The 18,564-nt window shown below is 62.5% G+C and overlaps 3 protein-coding genes across 4 annotated transcripts; 1 reads left to right on the top strand and 2 right to left on the bottom strand.

The window, feature by feature from the left end:
- Positions 1 to 821: 821 nt before the first annotated feature.
- Positions 822 to 10,840, bottom strand: MMP11 (matrix metallopeptidase 11). Of its 2 annotated transcripts, XM_046640496.1 has the most exons (8): positions 10,673 to 10,840; positions 5,476 to 5,705; positions 4,420 to 4,563; positions 4,209 to 4,342; positions 3,824 to 4,065; positions 3,491 to 3,707; positions 2,489 to 2,746; positions 822 to 1,542 (listed from the first exon to the last, which is right to left on the bottom strand). In XM_046640496.1, the coding sequence occupies exons 1-8, from the start codon at positions 10,784 to 10,786 to the stop codon at positions 1,409 to 1,411; spliced, it is 1,473 nt and encodes a 490-aa protein (XP_046496452.1). In that variant the 5' UTR covers positions 10,787 to 10,840; the 3' UTR covers positions 822 to 1,408. The 2 variants fall into 2 exon arrangements, with proteins under 2 accessions (XP_046496452.1, XP_046496451.1); XM_046640495.1 differs by lacking the exon at positions 10,673 to 10,840 and adding an exon at positions 6,144 to 10,117 and having other exon boundaries at positions 1,400 to 2,856.
- A 2,808-nt stretch (positions 10,841 to 13,648) lies between these two features.
- On the top strand, positions 13,649 to 15,628 carry CHCHD10 (coiled-coil-helix-coiled-coil-helix domain containing 10). Its single transcript, XM_046640503.1, has 4 exons — positions 13,649 to 13,806; positions 14,063 to 14,282; positions 15,162 to 15,309; positions 15,422 to 15,628. Exons 1-4 carry the CDS (start codon positions 13,766 to 13,768, stop codon positions 15,439 to 15,441), a joined length of 429 nt encoding a protein of 142 aa, XP_046496459.1. The 5' UTR covers positions 13,649 to 13,765; the 3' UTR covers positions 15,442 to 15,628.
- On the bottom strand, positions 15,599 to 18,228 carry C15H22orf15 (chromosome 15 C22orf15 homolog). The gene is made up of 7 exons (XM_046640502.1): positions 18,130 to 18,228; positions 17,926 to 18,050; positions 17,285 to 17,371; positions 17,064 to 17,201; positions 16,761 to 16,835; positions 16,517 to 16,673; positions 15,599 to 15,786 (listed from the first exon to the last, which is right to left on the bottom strand). The coding sequence occupies exons 2-6, from the start codon at positions 17,948 to 17,950 to the stop codon at positions 16,534 to 16,536; spliced, it is 465 nt and encodes a 154-aa protein (XP_046496458.1). The 5' UTR covers positions 17,951 to 18,050; positions 18,130 to 18,228; the 3' UTR covers positions 15,599 to 15,786; positions 16,517 to 16,533.
- Positions 18,229 to 18,564: the final 336 nt, after the last annotated feature.

Raw genomic sequence — 18,564 nt, 5'->3', positions numbered from 1 at the left:
CTAGGAGCCGAACCGATACCGCAGTTCCGAGCTCACAGCTGTTCCTGCGGCTGTGGGGATGGGCGGGATGATGACGCTGCGTGGGCTTGGCAGGATTCCAAGGCCCAGGTAGTATTTGGTCTGGCTGGTGCACCAGATGAGTGCTGGAGGGGAGGGAACTTCATTCCTGCCCTAACTGTGCTTTGTGCCTACAACCCAGCTGTGCGGTGACACTGGCCAGCCCTGCCCCAGGCGCTTAGAGCCTGGAGCGGTGACCCATGCTAACAAAGCATCAGAGCACCGTGATCCATGTATCCAGGTGAGCAGGGCAGCAGGTCAGAAACCGCCCCCTGCTGACAAGTTCATATGGTTCCAGTCTAATAGAATTGCAGCTGTGAGAGGTGCCACTGTGAAGAAGATACATGCTGGGCTGGGCGGCGCGCAAGGAGACACTCCAGAGTTAGGAAGGGTTGGCCGTGGCAACCATGAGTTTTGCTCTGTGTCCCAACAGCCGTGGGCAACAGTATTTCAGGATGGTGGCTGGGATGAGGTGTGATCGGATAAAATGACCACTTAGTGGAGGAGGATCTGAGGGGCAAGTGGGGAAGTGGGCAGCCAATTTCAAAGCCACTACAGGCATCCGGTGAGACGTGATGGAGGAATGGAGCGGGAGGAGCCCCAAGCATTGCGTCCAGCCCCAAGGACCAGAGGCTTGGGGGTGGGGTGGGCTGTGACCCTGGCTCCCAGGACAGAGTAGGTCCCAAGCCAGGCCTCCCACCTGCCTGGCCCATCCCTTTCCCCATCCTGGCCTCAATGTCACAGAGAGACCCCAGGCAAGCAGATAGAAAATGACCGTGTTTAATAACAGTCCTTAGTTTTTTAAAAAAAGACTTTGTACACACTATACACACATTTACATGGTTCTGGAGGGTCCCAGTGCTGGGATGAGGTTTGAGGTATGCTGGGGCCTCCAGGGCTTGGGGGCTCCGGCAGGAAGCACCCTCACTCCCCAGCTGGTTGTGGACCTTTTGGCCTGGAACCTGGGGAACAGATCTCCAGAATCACCAACCAGTGAGGGCTCCAGCTCCCCCAGCCCTGCTGAGGTCCTACCCTGAGGGACAGGGATGGAGATTAAGGGTGGCCAGGTTTGACCATGACCCGCATGAGGTGGGGCGGAGCTGACCTGAACCACCCTCACCCTTAATTAACGCCAGAGCCTCCTTCCCAGTATGAGACAGTCGCTGGCAGGTGACCACGACCCGCGTGGCCCCCCTGCAGTTGTCATGGTGGCAGCACCCCTCCTCAGCCCCCTGAGGAGACATGGGCTCTGTCCCATGCCTGGGGCCCACGGGCACAAAGATGGCCACAGGTATCTAGCAGACGTCAGTGGCCTGGCAGGGGTCAGGGGCCCTGAGGTCATCCCAGCTGGTTAGCGTAAAGTGTTGGCAGCTTCTGTACAGCCGAAGAAGTCGGGGCCCACAAGGCGAGGGAAGCCCTCCAGGGCCTTCACCTTCACAGGGTCAAACTTCCAGTAGAGGCGGCCACGCAGGAAGTAGGCGTAGCCTGAGGAGAGAGGAGAGTCAGGCCTGGGCGACTGGACACTGGGCCCCGCACCTCCCCTCAGGCTGTGCCCAGGGACGGGCACAGGGGGAGAACCAGGTAGGCAGGCCGTGGCCACTGCTGAGTTCCTTGAAAAGTGCAGGCCCCAGGCCGGCCCTTCTAGAACCTCCCCCCTTCCCTCAGGGAGCCCTGTCTACCTGCCCCAGAGTCGTCTGAGCTACCACCCAGCCTGACAGATGCTGGCAGCCTCAGAGGCCCCACTCCTACCTCTCGGGAAAGCAAGTCCTGCTCTCCTCACCACCTCTCCTCCAAGTCACTCTACTCCTGCACCCACCAGCCACAGATGGGCCTCTTAAGTCAAGGTGGATGATAAGGGCAACCTGGAGCTTCAGAGCCTGAGGCCACCACAGGACAGCTCTCCCAGTGGGCTCTGATGTGGGAGAGCACAGAAACAAAGCAGGGATGGGGGACAGGAGAGAGCACTGGACTGTGAGACCCCAGTCTAGTCCTTTGAGATTACAGGAGGCCAGGAGGTTCAGTGGTTAGGAGCAGGGCCTGCCTAGGTTGGGGGCCTGGCTCCCCACCATCCACCTGGATGGCCCTGGTGAGGGACTCATTGCCTGAACCTCTGCTCCTGTGGAAACTGGATTTGTAAGAAGTGCTACATCTGAAAATTGCCTGAGACGTGTAAGGAGCTTGGCGCTGCGTCTGGGGTCCTCAGTGTGCGGCGGTTATCAGTTTACCAGCTATGGCGGAGGCCCTGGGCAAGTCCTTGCACCTCTCTGGCCCTCATGTCCTCATCTGCAGCATGGGGATATGGCACTGCCCTGGCGGGGCTCGGGGAGGGCACTGGACAAAGCACCTGGGGTGAGGAGCTGATGCCCAGCCACCACCAGAGGGAGATGCAGCTGCTGCACCACTGCCGCCAGCCAAGCCACCCTCCACACACCGTCAGCATCCTGGAAGGCGGCATCGATCTCAGACGGCACCCCTCGCCAGTCAGTGACCCGGCGGGGCACGGGACTGTCCACACGGCGCGTGCTGGGGTGGAAGCGCCAGTAGTCTCCGCCACAGAAGAAGTAGATCTTGTTCTTCTCGGGGCCCCAGACCAAGGCGGCGTGGACTGGGGCCCCCAGCAGGCCCAGCTCCGAGAGGGGTGCGGGACCCAGGACTGGCTTCTCGCCGTCATACACCCAGTACTGAGCACCTGCCAGAGGGGGGAGGCTGCAACGGAGCTGCCCAACTGCCATGGCCAGCCACCACAGGCCTGCCCAGCCGCCACCACCGCCACAGACTCTCCCAGCCTCCGTTCCCTGTCTGTAAAACAGAGGCCAGGAACGCCTGCTCAGCACCCCCAGACAGAAGCTGGAGCCAGCAGGACAGGCGCAGGCGCTGAGAGGTGCCCCATGGAAAAGGGTAGTCTAAGCAGCAGAGAGGCCACCTGGCCTCCCGCTCCTTCCCCTGGCATGTGGCTGCCCATGACAAGTGCTTGCTGAGCACCCCAGCGGGGCCTTTGTTTATGAAGTCCCTGCCACCTCAAATGCTCCAGGCTCTCGTCTGACAGCTGAAAGTTAACAGAACAGGCTCTAGGCCACATCCTAGTTCTGCCTTTTCCAAGCTGTGCCCTCAGGTGAGTCACTTCCCTGCCTGAGCCCCAGACCTCCATCTCTGACCAGGAGTCATAATCATTCCTGCTCCACTGGGTGGCTCACGGGCTGACTGCGCCAATCCTCAGGCCCCTGTGCAATACCGTCTAGCCTGCTCCCAACTCAAGAACCACCGCCTCCGGGAGCCTCCCAGCTGTGCCCAGAGCAGTGAGCCATGCTCTCCCTTGGCCCCAAGGCTTCAGGGCACCCTCCGTCTGCCCATCATGTCTGTCTGTCCCTCCCCTTGGCCATAACATTCCTGGCTCCCAGAAGTCTCCTGGGTGTGACACCCAGCCCCCACTCACCTTGGAAGAACCAGATGTGGCCCTGAGCATCCTCGAAGGCTGCGTCCACAGGGCTGGGCAGTCCCTGCCAGTGGCGAGAGGCCAGTGCAGGGTAGCCAGGCTGCAGCCGGCCCCCACGCAGCCGCCACACGAAGCCTGCCTTGAAGAAGAAGAGCTCGCCACGGATGGTGGAGACCGCGTCAAAGGAGACCTCGCAGGCATCTGGTGGGGCTTCCGGCTGGGGTGGGAGAGAAGGGCCAGGAAAGAGCCCACGTTGGAGCCACAGAGGCTAGTGGAGCAGTGGAGCTGGGTGCAGGGCCTCACCTCCAGTCTTCCCACCCTCCTGCGCCTCACCTCCAGCGGTGCAATCTCGTTGGTGTCCACCCCAGCCTGGGGGCCCAGGGCCGGGGGCCTGGAGGTGGGGGCTGGCCGAGGCCGGCCATATAGGTGCTGGATGCCCCTGCGGTCATCTGGGCTGAGGCTCAGCGGGTAGCGGAAGGTGTAGAAAGGGGACATAAGGGCCTTAGCAGCCGTCGTGTGCTGCAGCCCAAGCACGTGGCCAAATTCGTGGGCTGCCACCTGAAGGAGGTCTGTTCCTGGAAAGGGGAAATAGCCCAGCAATCCCCAAACCTCCTGCAGCAAGACCCCGGGCTCCAGACCCCAGCTCAGGGACCTGGCAAGTCCCCATTCTCTATGCTCTTCAGTTGTCCTATCTGGAAAATGGGTCCCCAGCTCATACCCTGGTTGTCCCCGATAGTCCAGGTCTCGTCATAGTCAAAGTGGACATCCCCTTCTCGGTGGGTCTTGGGGAAGAAGGCATGGGCCAGGATGCCCCCAGGTCCATCAAATGGCAGATTGTCCCCATGCCAGTACCTGGGGTGGGTGGGGCAGAGTCAGCGGCTGCTGACAGGTGGGGCTTATTCCCAAAGGGTCCCAGGCAACCAGTTCACCTGGTGAAGTCGATCGTGATGTCAGCATGGCCCTCGTGCACTTCAGTGAAGGTGAGTGGCGTCACCTCGCTCCACACCTGTAGGGCCTCTGCCACCGTCTGCCGCACCTGCTCCCGCACCAGCTGCCATGGGAACCGGAGGATCCTGGGGGAGGAGGAAGGGCCTGGGCCTCGCTCAGGACAAGGTCCGCCCCTGAAGGCCAGGAGTGGCCCCTGGATGCTCAGTGGGAGTGCACGCACACCAGACATGGGCCAGGTGTGCTCTGGGCCTCAGGTAGGGTGCATGGGCCCTCTGCCACATGGGCACATCTTTGGGTGGTTTGTGTGTCCTTAGGTGCACACAGGTGTCTGCATTCAGCGGAAAGGACACAGGACCAAGAGCCCCAAGACCCGCCTTCTAGACCTGACTGTACCACTCACTGTGGGGAGACCTTAGCCCCTTGACCTGCCCCCTCTGGGTTCCCAGTTCCCCACCCAGGACATTTCTGAGACCCCAGCAGTCTCAGTTTTAATGCCCTGTCTTCACGTGCCTCCTCTCCCAGGCCGAGAGCCTGCCTGCAGGATGTGTAAGCCCCAGCGTCTGCATCCCTCCCAGGGCCTCTCATCACGGCTTCCCCCTGCACAGAGCCCGAGCTGTCCCAGTAGATCTGGACAGTGATGTGCCTAGTGCCCTAGCACCCTGAGAGGACGGGCCGTGTCTGCCTCATTCGCCATGGAACCCACAGCCTGACCCTCAGGTCCCCATAGAGGCTGCCTAGGTGGCTGAAGGCCATGCCCAGCACGTCTATGGGGCACAAGACGTGTGCGGAGACTCCACGTGCTGGCAGAGGCACCGCCCCCTGCCGTGGGAGGGCACAGGTATGGGGGTATCAGCTGTGTGTGCATCTAAGTTGAGGTTCTGAGGTGTTGGTCCCTGGAAGGCTTGGGGGTCTGCAGACACACAGCTGTGTTAACCATGGAGATCTTTCCAATGTGAGTCTCAGGCGGCAGGGCTGAGGGCGGCCAGCGCACTGCGGACACCGGAGCGATGGAGAGCCGCTCGGGGCGCTCGCCCTACCTGTAGGTGAGCTCTGTCTTCTCCCAGCGCCCTCCCGACAGCACGAAGCGCTTTTGTCGGTTGCGGGCACTTGGCCCGTCAGGCGGGTCAGGCACACCACAGCGGGGAGGGCTGGGGCCGCCAGCCGGCCGGGTCACCTCCTGGGCAGCAGGGCCAGGCGCCAGGCTGCTGGGAGGAGCTTCATGCCAGGGCTGCAGCCCCCTCCTCAGTGGGTGGCGGCGGTGGGCGTCCTGGGCAGGAGAGAAGATGCCAGGCCTGGGGCGTAGGCTATCAACACACCCATGCTCAGCCCCAGCCCACTGGCTCTCTGGGTAAGTGAAGGGCGTTCCCACCTCCCAGGCAGGGCCCTTGGGCACGGCTGACTGATTCCTGATGACTGGTTCCCAGGCCTCCTGCTGCCTCCCGCCCCCTCCCCGAGGGCCTCGGGCTCTCCTCTCCACACACACCCAGGAATGGATCCCACAATGCTGCTGAGGAAAAGCCAGGCAAGCTCCTCCTGCTCCCCCCACACGCCCCCAGCAAACATCTTTCCACCTCCCTTTCTTCCCAGTCCCTGCCCCAGACCCCTCTAGTTACAGGAGCTGGCTCCTGCCCGCGACACCCACCACCACCACCACTTCCTAGCATGGAGGGGCGGCAACCCTGCAGCCCTGCCTGGACTTGCTCACCTGACAAATGGGGATGACACCTCCCACAGTGCTGATCCGAGGGCAAGCAGGGCGATGGTGTAAAGCCCTGAGCACAGCCGTGCCCCCAATAAGGACCTGGAACTCAGGACTCATTTCTGGGGGGCAGTTTCGCTCGTACCCCACCAGAGCTGGGTGCACGGCAGGGCTAGATGAGGTCTGCCCGCCCCCTCCATGTGTGGGTGTGTGTGGGTGGGGGTAGTAGACAGTTACCAGACGCCCAGCCCCACCCTGCAGGAGTCCCAGGACACAAGCAGTGACTCTGACTTAGATCCCCAATCTCTGCAAGTCCCAGGGTGGAGGTCTCAGTGCTCATGCATGAAAAAAGCAGAAGCTCAGAGAAGTTGGGAGACCCGTGAGGTCGCCCAGCAAGGGAATGGTGAGGCCAGGTGAGGACTCTGGCACCCCAGGCCGGAGGCGAAGGCCTGGCTTGGGATACCGCGCAAAGCAGGAGAGGCACGGAGCGGTGCTGTTGCCGAGAGACTCAGCGCCTGTCTGGTCTGGGCCTGTCTGGCCTGGGTGGCTGTGGCCTCCCCACAGCCATATTTGGGGCAGGAGCTGGGCCACCCAGGCCCCACCCTTGGCCTCTGGCGGCTCTCCCAGGCCCCAGGCGCCCCAGGGTTCTGATCAGTGTCCCAGCCCCCCAAGCTCCTGATTCCAGAGCCACCAAGAACTCAACCCTCCAGAGCCCCCCACTAGGAAGGGGTCTTCCGAACACGTGGAGCTCCTGAACCCCTGGGGGCTGTGGAGCTACCTGGGGTGTGAGGCCTTAGCAGTTTTCCCCCAGTCTCAGAGCCTGCTCACTGAACAGCTGGTTAGCTGGCAGAGGCCAGCCGCACTGGGTTGTGGGTTCGAGGAGATCCTGGCCTCACTGCTGATAAGTGTGGCGAAGCCATCAGCTCCACAGACAGGCTCTTAGTCCCGGGATGGGACCTCTCACCAACTCCACCTTCATCCCGCCCACTTCTCAGAAGACGAAACAGAGCCTGGAGAAGTTAAGGAACTTGCCCAGGGAACATCTCGCAGGTGGCAGGTTGTCGTGCTCACAGCCCACCCCCTACCTGAAACCTCTGAGGAGGGACCCTGGCGGGCCTCGCCTTGGTGACAGCAGAGAAGGAACGGGAAATTACTGAGCACCTCCTACTTCCCAGGCACTTTGCAGGTGGGCTCATGGAACCCCCACCCCACCCCAACAAAGTGGGGCCCTCACATATGCAGGGTCTCACACTGAGGAGGTGACCCCAGGTCTGTGTGATGAGCCACCAGGGCCTTCCCCAGCCCCTCCCGACACTGCTCTCTAACCTCAGGGATAAAAGGATTCCTTCCTCAACCCTGGCAAGGGTTCGAGGACCCTCCCTGGGAAGGACAGGGCTGTGTTGTCTCCTGGGAGCCCCAAACAGCCCTGGGTCCAGCCTACCAGCTCTGTTTATGCCCATGGGCAGAAATCTCTCCTTCCCCTGCCCCCCAGTGAGGCCTGGAGCGGCCAGCCATGGAGGGAGGGTGAGTAATGGACTCACACACCACCCCTTCCTCCCCTGCCCCCACAGGGCACCAAGTCCACACCCAGAGTCCTGGGTCATGGGACACTCAGTGCAGCAGAAAGAGCCTGGGCTGACATTCAGAGGCCTGGTTCTATGCCACGGAGACCCTGGATCGAGTGACCCTGGGCAAGTCACTGCCCTCTCTTAGCCTCAACTTTCCCATCTGTCAAATGGAGATGGCGCCATGGCAAAGGGCTAAATGACCTCCTTCAAAACAGGAGTCACAGCTAGAGGGAGCTTTCAGGTCCAGAGAAGACGAACGGCTTATGCAGGGTCTCCTCGCAGGCCAGCGGCCTCCTGCTCCCCACCCATGTCACGTCCAGTGGTCTTGGAGAAACAGTTAGCAGGAGGCGCTACAACTGAGGCCTCCAGCCAGTGGGATCTTTTTTCTGGGTGCCCATCATTTATGGCTCTTAGCCTCAGTTTCCCCATTACCAGGATGGAACACATGCTTTCTGCCCTACTGACCTCCCACACTTCATCTTCCCAAGTCCTTTCTGGCCTGGAGCCAGATGCCATAGCTGCAGGCCTGGCACGGAGCAGCTGGCTGATTCCTAAGATGGGTGCGCTGGTCCTCTCATGGCTGCTGGGATTCAGTGAGGTGGGGTGGTGCTCATGACCTCACCTACAGCCCTCCAGGGTCAGGGAGCAGGCATTTCCCAGAGGAAGAAACAGAGCCCAGAGAGGTCAAGGACTTTGCCCAGGGTCACACAGCAAGTCAGGCAAGAGCTGGGCATAGACCTCCTCTTGACCCACAGCTCTCCCCCCACTTTAGCTCTCGGCCTATCTCCAAAACCCACATTCCTGAGAAGTGTTTCTTCCAGAGCATTCCCTCCTCCTCCTTGGCCAGTAGCCTCCCTTGACCTGCCCTGAGGTGGGCAGGCACCAAACCACAGCCTCAAACATACTCGAGGAATTTCTTGGCCGACTCAGCCTCCCAGCTGAGCTAGAGGCTCGCAGTCAGCCCCTGGACCACCTTCCAATCAAGAAAATGGGAGGCACCCAGTAGAGGGGAGATAAAGGAGGACCCCAGACTAGAGGACCACTGGGTAAAGGCCAGGCTAGTTGTGTCCCTCTCTGGACTTCAGTTTGCTGTTGGTCCAACAGGGATAACTGACCATAGCGAGGTGACATAGCAGAGGTGACTCTGATGGGAGGGCACTTGGTTAGGCTGTGAGGAAGACAGGGGAGCATTACCATGCCGTTCTATGCAGCATCAAGCCCCTCTGAGGCTCAGAGAGGTCAAGCAAGCTGCCCAAGTCACACAGCCAGTTGCTAGGCAGGTCCATCTTCCCCTTCCCTCCCCTCCCCCGGTGGCTCCAGGAGGGAAGACAGTATCTGTCCCACTGGGCTTGGGGTTTCATCAACCATGAAAGCTGCAAACGGGGATGGATAAATATTTACAGAGCATTCCTGGCCCTGACGGAGGCAGCCTGGGGATAAACATGGCGGAGGCGACCCTAAATGCTCCCTGCATAACTGCAGAGTGACAGACAACAGCCTGGCTCAGATCTGGCCCCAGCTGACCCTGTACAAGTGTCAAAGGGGCAGCTCCAGGTGGCGGAATGTCTCCCGGGTGCCTGCTGAGCCCTGTCCTCACACCCTCGCACTCAGTCCTCAGCCCAGCCCTGGGTGCCGTTCTCTCCCGCCCACCTGACACAACGAGAGGGTGAGGGTCTGAGGCACAAGAGGGCTCACCAAGGGGCACACAGGGAAGACGTAGGTCCCTCCAACCCCCGCCCCTGTGGGTTCCAGAGCTACCCAGGGGGATTCCTGACTCTGCCCCAAGGTCTAGGGGACCAGGAGGGGCTGGGCAAGAGGCAGGGCCTGCGGGGAGGTGCCCACCCCCCCACCCTACTCCCCCATCCTGTCCCCTCCTGTTCCCATAGCAAGCGCAGGGCAAGACGGGCCAGGGCACAGCTGGCACGGGTGGACAGAAGGGCCCAGCCTGGTTAGACCTCCCTCCTTGCGGACCACTCCCCCGACTCCTGCCTCTACCCCCCTCACACGCCCATCCCTGCCTGAGCTGGCTGCTCACCTCAGCGGCCCAGCGGGGTGGGTCCGAGGGGTCCAGGCGCCCAGGAGCCTGTGGGCGTGCAGTTGCCCGGGCTCTGCCTGGTGCCCTGTAACTTGTTCCTCAAAGCCCCAGCTCAGGGGAGGGTGCAGCCTTGCGGGCACATGCAGGCTGTCACACACACCCGGTGACATCCCTCCTCTCTTCACTCTGCTGCTCTCTCACACCGACTCTCTTCTCTCCAGATCACGCAGTCTTCCCCTCCCCTTTCTCTCCCCGCCCCCTTGCTCTCAGAGGGTCTCACTAGCGCTCTCCGCCCCCTCCTTTCTCACCCAGGCCTCACTCTCACACAGGCATTGGAGCTACACTCCGCCGCGCAAGCATGTCCTTGCTCCAAGCCTCCCAAACTTGCCGCTCACAGGTGCCCGGGGCGGGGGGGGGGGGGGGGGGGGCGCCTCTTCCAGGCTCAGACCCCATGTCCCCCAGCACCCTGCCCTCCCCAGCTCCTCCTTAATCCTCCAGCCCACTGCACCCCTGGAGGTGAGCTCACTGAGGCCACACACCTGGAGGCTGACACCAGCCTGAGACCTGCTGTGCTTTGTCCCTGCAATGAAGAGACGGCCCTGTAACCACTCCCGCTGGGACCTCCCCCAGCACACACCCGGTTAGCCTTGTCTGGGGCGCCGAGGAGCACGTCCCCAAGCTGGGAGGGGGCGTGCGTCTAGCGCAGAGTCCCGCCTCACCAGCCTGAGCGCCCCGGCGCAGGCTGCCCTTGCACACCTCCAAAGACGGGAAGCTCACTATCTATCCCGCCCGCAGGGACCCAGAAAGCGTTTCGGGTAACGGGCCGCACCAGGGCACCCCGGGCACCCCCGTGGGTCCAGCTTGGCCACTGGGCCCAGCCCGCGTGCCCGGCGCCCCCCCGGAGGAGCAGCGGGCCGGCGGCGGGCACTCACCGGTAGCCGCGGGGCCCGGGCCAGCAGCAGCGGCGGGGGCAGCAGCAGCAGCAGCAGCAGCAGGAGCAGGAGAGCGCGCGGGGCCGCGCAGCAGAGCCCGGCGGGCCGAGCCATCCGCCCCGGGGCTGCTGGGCCTGCTGGGCCGCGCCGGCCGCCGCCCCTTATAGCCTCCGCCCCGCCCGGCCCGGCCCCGCCCCCGCGCCTTTTGTTCTACACTCTCCCCGCGGCGGCGGCTGCGGCGGCCGCCGGGGTGGGGGAGGTGGACGGGGAGGGGCTGGCCCGGCGGCGGCTGGGGCCCGGGTCCCAGTCCTTCCCTTGGTGGGGCCGAGCCTGTCACCTCGGGGGCCTGCTGCTGGGTGGCCCTGGCCAGCTCGTGCTACTCTGGGCCTCAGTTTCCCCACCGTGCGGTGGAGAGTCTGAGAGGAGTTGGGTTTCACTCCTCTAGGTCCCTACCCCCACCCTTGGAAGGAGCATCCTGGGCTCCCTGGTGGCCTGACCTCTGATATCCTGCTAGCCTATAACAGGTGGTCCTCCCCTTGACCAAGTCCCCCCAGCCCTTAGAGCCTCAGCTGATTCATCTGGAAGGTGGCAGAACAGCCCCTGTGAGGAAAGGGAAACTGAGGCGTAAGGAGAAGGCTGGCCAGCCCCCTAGCTTGAACAGAACAATAATTTATAGATGGGAAAACAGGCCCCAAGAAGGAGGGGCCGGAGAAAGCTTTCCATACCAACAGGAAAGCAGAGGGACCAGGAGGCCCTCCAGTGGGTCAGTCAGAGGGAGGGTGCTGTCAGAGGGGCGCAGCGGGGTGGTGTCTGAGGGGGGCGCTGGGGTCCCAGGGAGTCCATTGGTCAGGGACTAACATTCTCCTCGGGGCCCCTCAGGGCCAGCCGCCTGAGAGCCGAGGGAGAAGAGGTGAGCATCAAAGGAGGGGGTGTCCCCATGCTGAAAGGGGTCTGCTACTGGTACACACTCCCTGGGTTGGCCGGGCCTCACCGCCTCACCAGGCAGTTGGCTCCATCCGGGCCACCCTGCAGAGCCAAAATCCAGGCAGCAGCTCCCATCCTGGCAGACAGAGTCCTGAGCTGCTGCAAGGTGAGGCTGTGGGCACCGGCCTGGGCCTAAGAAGGGAGGGTGGCTGGGAGGGAAGTGAGGGCCATCAGGCTGTCAACCCTGCCTCTGGTCCCAGTCCAGGAGCCTTCAGGGCTTCTCCGGGAAGGCTCCACAGAGACCCCTAGAGGGGAGGAGAGGGAAGACAACAGTGACTTTCACTACCTGGTCTGTGAGCAATCTTTTTCTTCAAAGTGATTCACTTTTAAAAATTGAAATGCCTACTTCATTCTTAGCAATATTGGTCAAGTAATTATGGATTTGATGAGCTAATTATAGACTTTTTTTCTGATATACTTGAAAACACATAATTATTTAAATAAAAACATTTATTGGTGTAACTATCTTAAATGCTCTTGGCTGTGTCCAGCGGTGCGTGGCTGTACTTTGGGGAACCTGCAGTCCAACAGTTATGGGTGCTGAGGCACAACCACCCACAGTGCAGGCCCGGGGTGGGTGGTCATGGTTACAGGCCAACCATGCTGCCAGCAAGGGGGCTGGCCACAGAGGTCTTCCTGCAGGAGGACCCTGATAAGACTAGAAGGGTGGACCAATTTGGCAAACGGGAACCAGGTGGGCAGGGACTTCCCCAGCAAAGGAGTAGACGCTGGACCAGGCCTGGCACGTCTGAGAGGAGCGAACGCCCCAGCTTCACATGTTCACCTCACCTAGAGGTGGGTGGTCACCCCCACTTCAGAGAGGAGAAAACTGAGACCCAGGCCCAGCCGGGGGTCAGGGGAGGGTCCTGCTTCACAGGCCAGCTGAGAGGATTGTGTGGTAAGAATACAGAGGTGCACATGGCTTGCAGGTACGTGTGGCCCATAAGGGCACGGCAGACACATAACGGAGCGTGCCAGGCCGTGCCGCTTGCCCCGCCCCTTCTTTCCTTTCCCTCCCTCCTTCCTCCTCACCGAGGGGCACCTCTCCCCACTTGGGACCACCTCCCCATGCTGTGCTGTGGGTGATTTCATCCTCCCCACAATCTCGGTGCCACGAGGTCCCCCCAGGGCACACTGCACAGTGACAGGGGAGGGGAGGGAAGTCAGGGCCCCTCCTCCTCAAGGGTAATAGTATGACCACTGCGCAGTCATTCAGGAAAGATATAAAAACCTCGAGTTCCTGAAGGGCTGGGAAGCGTCCTCATCCCGCGCCTCCACCCTCCCCTTGGCCCGGAACAAGGCGGTAAAATCGCGAGGCCACAGGATTCAAACCTGCCCGTGCGCCTCCATGCATTCAGGTCAGGCCTTTGGGACGGACGCGCTGCTTGAATGTCGCATAAACGCTGTCAGCGTCCGACGCTGCATCCGTGGGGCAGGGGGCTCAGGGGGAGTAGGGCCGCATCGCACCCTGGGCGGGGGCAGCCCGCGCCTGCCCCGCGTTTTGGCCGGGGTGGAGTCGAAGAGAAGCTCCGGACGCACCCTGGCGAGGGTTCTGGGGACGGGTCGCGCTAGATCTCCCGCAGAGGTCTCTTCCCCGCTTTAGTCCCCCGCACACCCCGCGACCCTGAGACCACGCCGAAATCTGCAAACCCCGTCTGATAGGAGGGGGAGGAGCACAGCCTGGCCTGGCGCCTCGTGCCCCACTCTGGCTGGCCTCAACCCTTCGCCACCCGTCTCCTCTGCCCTGGAGCTCTGACAGCACCAGCCCCACTCCTTGCGCTCCGCGGGGGTCTCTGAAGGCCCTGGCCCGTCGCCCCTGAGTAAGCCCTCGGCGCTCTGTGACTCTGGCGCGTGTCCCCAGGGCCCACACTGCTCGATCCAGTCGCAGGGGAGGCGCAGTGTCGAGGGGATGCTGGCAAGGAGGAGTTCGGGGTACCCGCGGGAGGGAGGAGCGGCTACACTCCTGGCACCTCCCCCTGGGGGCGTGTCCCCGGGGCCCCGCCTCTTCGCGCCTGCTGGGACTAGCGCTACCGCGTTCGTCCCTGAGACAGAACCGCTGCCACCGTCGCCGCCTCTGACTGTGCTGAGCCGGGTCCCACCGCCGCCACCATGCCCCGGGGGAGCCGCAGCGCGGGTGCCCGGACAGCCAGGTGTGAGCGGGACCGGGGCCCCGTGGGGAGGGGGCTCGGGACTCACGGGCACTCCCCCAAGGGCGCATTAGCGTGACCTTGGCGACTACTGCGCCATCTTGGAGGGGAGGGGCGCGGGCGGCGCAACACGTGTCTAAAACGGGGTCGCCCACCCCTCCGGGAGGAGGAGAGGGGCGCATTTCCAGGGGCTGCAGGCCCCTGGGGTTCCTGGCCTGGGGTCGGGCCGGGATTAACGCTGCTTCCCCCAACCCTGCAGCCGCACCGCCGCGCCCACTGCCCACCCGCCCGCGCACCCGCCGCCCTCGGCCGCGGCCACGGCCCCCGCCGCGTCGGGCCAGCCGGGTCTGATGGCGCAGATGGCGTCCACGGCCGCCGGAGTAGCAGTGGGCTCAGCTGTGGGACACGTCGTCGGCAGCGCCCTGACCGGAGCCTTCAGCGGGGGCAGCTCAGAGCCCGCCCAGCCTGCAGCTCAGCAGGTGGGCAACGGGCTCGGGAGAAACTGAGGCACGCGGCTCTCAAGGCCACATAGCAGAGAGCTGCTGGACTGTCCAGCGAGGAGTGTCCAGGCGTGTCCGGCGCTGCCTCAGGCCCAGGACTTTGCCCAAAGAGATCCTCTTCTTCACGTTGCTGTGGGCCTCTTGTCACTCACAGGCAGGCTCTTCCAGCCCCTCCCCCCCACTGAGGCCAAGGTCCCTAGACTCCCAGGGACAGACACCACCAGCCCTTTAGAGATGGGGAAACCCAGACCCTTAGGGGCTCAGAGACTGGCCCAAGGTCACCTAACCCTAATAGAGGGGAGGGATGTTGAAGTTCCTGAGTCCCCACTTTTCTCACTCCAGGGCAGGCACTGTAGTCTCTTGACCCAAAGGCACAGGGTAGCGTTTGACTCTGAGACCTGTTCCCTGCTGGCCTGTCCCCCACTGGCACCCCACCCATCCTGAGCCAAATGCGGGCTTAGCGGGTCAGGACTTATGAGGATCAGTGTGGCTGAGACAGGAAGGTGCCAGAACTTGTGGGAATGGGGCTTATACTCCAAGAGGACAAGCAGAGCACTGGGCTTTTCTAGGTGTTTCTCCCACTCCCTCACCTGCCCAACATGCCCATTATGAAGCAACAGGGAATTGCTATCTACACCGGCACCAGCATCAGCTGAGTGGCTCTGAGGGGGCTGTGGGCTTACCTTGTTTCACAGATGGAGCAGCTGGGTGGGCTGGCCCTGGGTCACTCAGCCTGCCTGGGACCCTTGGGGCAGCCAGGCTGGGGATGTGGGGAGGGGCACCCGGCCCCCAGCTTTGGAATCCACCTCTGGGTGCCAACCCCAAGCTGACCTTGCTGCCTCCTGCACGGTACCCCAGGCCCCAGCTCGCACTGCCCCCCAGCCCCTGCAGATGGGACCCTGTGCCTACGAGATCAGGCAGTTCCTGGACTGCTCCACCACTCAGAGTGACCTGTCCCTGTGTGAGGGCTTCAGCGAGGCCCTGAAGCAGTGCAAGTACAACCACGGTGAGCGAGCTGCCCCTGAGCTGGGGCTGGGGCAGGGGGAGGTTGGTTACAGGCAGTCCGTCTTCCAGCACTTTTGGGCTGACCAGGGACCTGTGCCACTCTCCCTCCGCAGGTCTGAGCTCCCTGCCCTGAAGAGACCAGTGCAGACTGGTGCAGATCCGCCGGTAACCCTGCGCCACCTCCACCCTTTCACCGACAGCCGGACCACTGCGTCAGATTGTACCCATGTAGCTGGGACTGGGGGTGCAGAGGGGGTTTCTCACCCCACCAATGACCCGAGACACAAATGTGCAATTAAAAGAGTTTATTTTAGACCAGAGCCTGCTGTGTGTCCTCTCACTGGCCTGTCTGCCAGGAGCACCCTGGCTGACAAGCTTGCGGGGGAGGATGGATGTCACACTGCAGGGTGGACTGCTGCTTCACCTTAGGCTGGCATCCTGGGTGGGGAGGGAGGAGCCTGCTGTAAGCCGACAGCCTCTGGCAGTCCAAAGGGAGGTGGCGAGGCTTAGGGGTGACCCCAAGGTCGTCCCACTCTGGGGGCTGGAATCCCTGGAGGATCTTATCTCCTTGTCTCAGGGGCGCCTGCCCCCTCCACCCTTCTTGTCGCTGCCTCTGGGTCCCTTTCTGTGTACCCACATCCTAGGGGTACCCCATGGCCTTCTGTCTGTCAGTGACCTCTGTCTGACCTTGTCCCTCTTGCTGATAGAGCTTATCAGATACTGCAAGAGGAATGCTGCTGGGCCACCGGCTGGCTGGTTCTAATCACACAAGGCAGAGGCCACAGGCAGCCCCCTTGGATCTGGGTCCGGCTCCGCCACTTGGCTGTGGTGTGCCCGGTCACGGGGCCTGCTGGAACAGGAGCAGCTCCTTCAAACCCTGAGTGGACCTCGCCATCACACTGTGTGCTGCTGCCTTCATTGAGTTGTCAACAGCTCTGCATTGAGTGCCTATCATGTTTCAGGCCCTGTTCCAGCTCTCCTGGGCGCTGAGGGTGTTCCTGCCCTTGGGCACTACTTACACTCCAGTTGTAGTGAGGGCCTGTCTCCTGGGACAATGTGTTCCACCTTGTGGCGGGGGGGGGGGGGGGGGGTGTGCAGAGGCGGGGCTTGGCATTGGGGGTCCACCTCTCAGCACATGTCTATCCCCTGGGAAGGGGCCCCACTTCTGGATGCGAGTATCCCCCAAGATGTCCATGTCTCTTCCTTACCTGGCTCCTGGCCCCCACTATCGGGTCCTGGGTGGCAGGGAGCCCACCCTTCGGGGCCTTGAAGGAGGGCCTTGCTCCTGGTGGCCATGCCGAGTGCCCATACGCCTCCTCCGGCCATCGCCCATGGCGGGTAGGCCCGACAGCCAGCGCAGCTCCTCTGCAAGGCCCAGGAAGCCCTGCCTGTCCAGGCTGGGGAGAAGGTGTCCGTCCCCCCCCCCCCCCGAGGCTCTACCATGACACTCACCTGCCAGCTCTGGACACCAGTCATCCAGCTTCTCCAGTAGGGACTCATAGCGAGTGGGAGCCCCGCCCTCACCCTCTGGAGGGAGGAAGAATGGCTCACCGGCCTGGTGGGCCCCACCCCCACCTTTCACTCTGACCCTGTTTGCTGCCCAGGCTGGTGTCAGGACAGCGCATTGGATGGGAAGGGTCAGGGCTAGGCCCCGGGCAAAGTGGGGGCTGAGCAGAGCCGTGGGCAGTCTCTGGACTGCTGCCCGCCTCTTACCTTTCAGCATAACTACAAGGGAGAGTCTTGGGCCCCACTTACTGATGATCTGCACAAGGACATAGGTCGCACGCTCCTGCAGCAGGGGGCTGCCCCTGGAGGGGGCTGGGGAAGCCCCCTCCTCCAGACCCTCGACCAGGCTCACCAGATGCCCATCCTCAGCCAGGAGGGCGATGGTCGCTGGGAGGGAGGCAGGGCAGGGCTGGTACCCCTGCCTGGGGGCCCTTGGCCCTCCTCCCCATCACCCCTCCCTTCCCACTCACTGCCTGGGGGCACCTGCGCTCTCTGCCTCAGGTGGGCCGTGAGAGTCACCAGGCTGCACCAGGGGTTCACCAGCTCCCGGCAGCCAGCTGTGGGGGAGGGGCAGAGGTGAGTGAATGGGGCCCTCTGCCTCTCCCATCTCTTCCCTAAGCAGAGCAGGGAACGGGTCTATGGGACTAGGGCTGTACCCCAACACCCATTTCCCGAGATGTTGGTGACTGGGGCGCACAACCCATGCCACCTGCACCTGCCCTGACCCCCCTCCTACTCCAGTCCCGACCAGAAAGGTGGAATCTCCAGCTGTGGCTAGAGTTTCAAGTGCCTCATGCACCCTGAAGCTTGAGGACCACTGACTGAACAGCAAAGATATGGTGCAGTTTAAAAACATGCGCCATTGGGGCGTGGCAGGAGCTGCTCGAGAGGAGCCTTCTTGAATTTCCAGGACAGGTTTTCCCCTCAAAGAACTCACTCCAGGCACTCACTCTGCCTCCTCACAGAGCCCTGCCCCCAAATCCCCCATCCCCTTCCCCAGATGCACCCCGTTCCCCACATTGCCTCCCCACCCTCCCCCAGGGCAGAGGGAAGCAAGCCTCTGAGTATACCGTCCCCCCACACATCTGCAGGGACAGGGGACCCCGCTTACCTCCAAACATCACGGTGATAAACATGTCTGCAGAGGAGATGAGATAGGTGTGGCCTTTGACGCCCCAACCTCCGACTTCTGACCAAGGAGGGAGCTGGGGCTGAGATCTATTCCAGGGTGGGGTCCTGCCGAGAGAGAGATATATATGGGTGGGCGGGCCTAGGTGGAGGTCCCTGCTCCCCCACCCTTGGGGCTTGGCTCTACCAGCCTGGGGTGGGGGTGGGGGGGGTCCCTGCAGCTAGTCCAGCCCCTGGCCTCTTCCTCCTGATCACTGGCTCAGAGCAGCCAGAGAGACTGAGGCCGTCCCAGCTTCCAAGCTGGTCTCCATGGCAGTGGCAGCTGCCAAGACGTCTGGGCAGGAAATGCCTTCTCCCCAGTATCCCAGTAACAGGATCTGGGCTGGGGGGAGGGGTGTGGGCATTCCCTGAGGCAGAGCCATAGTGGGGGCTCGACCCTTGGGACCCAGGGATGTCCAGAGACTGTACCTCCCCACCAGTAGAGACAGCGTTTCCAGGCTGAGAGAGGGGGAGGTTCTGGGGGTGGGGCGCTGGCCCTTGGAAAACCTCCTGCATGAGCTGGCAGCACTGTGGCCCTTGCCAAGCAGGGCATCCTCACCAACCTCGAAGGCTCCCTCCCCCC

Source organism: Equus quagga, chromosome 15, assembly GCF_021613505.1.
Source record: "Equus quagga isolate Etosha38 chromosome 15, UCLA_HA_Equagga_1.0, whole genome shotgun sequence".
Classification (NCBI taxonomy): Eukaryota; Metazoa; Chordata; class Mammalia; order Perissodactyla; family Equidae; genus Equus; species Equus quagga.
This window is presented reverse-complemented; position numbering and strand designations above follow the sequence as displayed.

Excerpts from the sequence above, each read along its gene's own strand:
- MMP11 (XM_046640495.1), bottom strand. The coding sequence starts at position 6,257 with ATGAGTCCTGAGTTCCAGGTCCTTATTGGGGGCACGGCTGTGCTCAGG. Across the intron at positions 4,066-4,208 it reads GACTATCGGGGACAACCAGG|GAACAGACCTCCTTCAGGTG; the intron begins GTATGAGCTGGG and ends TCCCCTTTCCAG. Across the intron at positions 3,708-3,823 it reads ACGAGATTGCACCGCTGGAG|CCGGAAGCCCCACCAGATGC; the intron begins GTGAGGCGCAGG and ends CTCCCACCCCAG.
- CHCHD10 (XM_046640503.1), top strand. The coding sequence starts at position 13,766 with ATGCCCCGGGGGAGCCGCAGCGCGGGTGCCCGGACAGCCAG. Across the intron at positions 13,807-14,062 it reads GCGGGTGCCCGGACAGCCAG|CCGCACCGCCGCGCCCACTG; the intron begins GTGTGAGCGGGA and ends CCAACCCTGCAG. Across the intron at positions 14,283-15,161 it reads CCCAGCCTGCAGCTCAGCAG|GCCCCAGCTCGCACTGCCCC; the intron begins GTGGGCAACGGG and ends ACGGTACCCCAG.
- C15H22orf15 (XM_046640502.1), bottom strand. The coding sequence starts at position 17,950 with ATGTTTATCACCGTGATGTTTGGAG. Across the intron at positions 17,202-17,284 it reads AGCGCAGGTGCCCCCAGGCA|CGACCATCGCCCTCCTGGCT; the intron begins GTGAGTGGGAAG and ends CCTCCCTCCCAG. Across the intron at positions 16,836-17,063 it reads TGTCCTTGTGCAGATCATCA|AGGGTGAGGGCGGGGCTCCC; the intron begins GTAAGTGGGGCC and ends TCCTCCCTCCAG.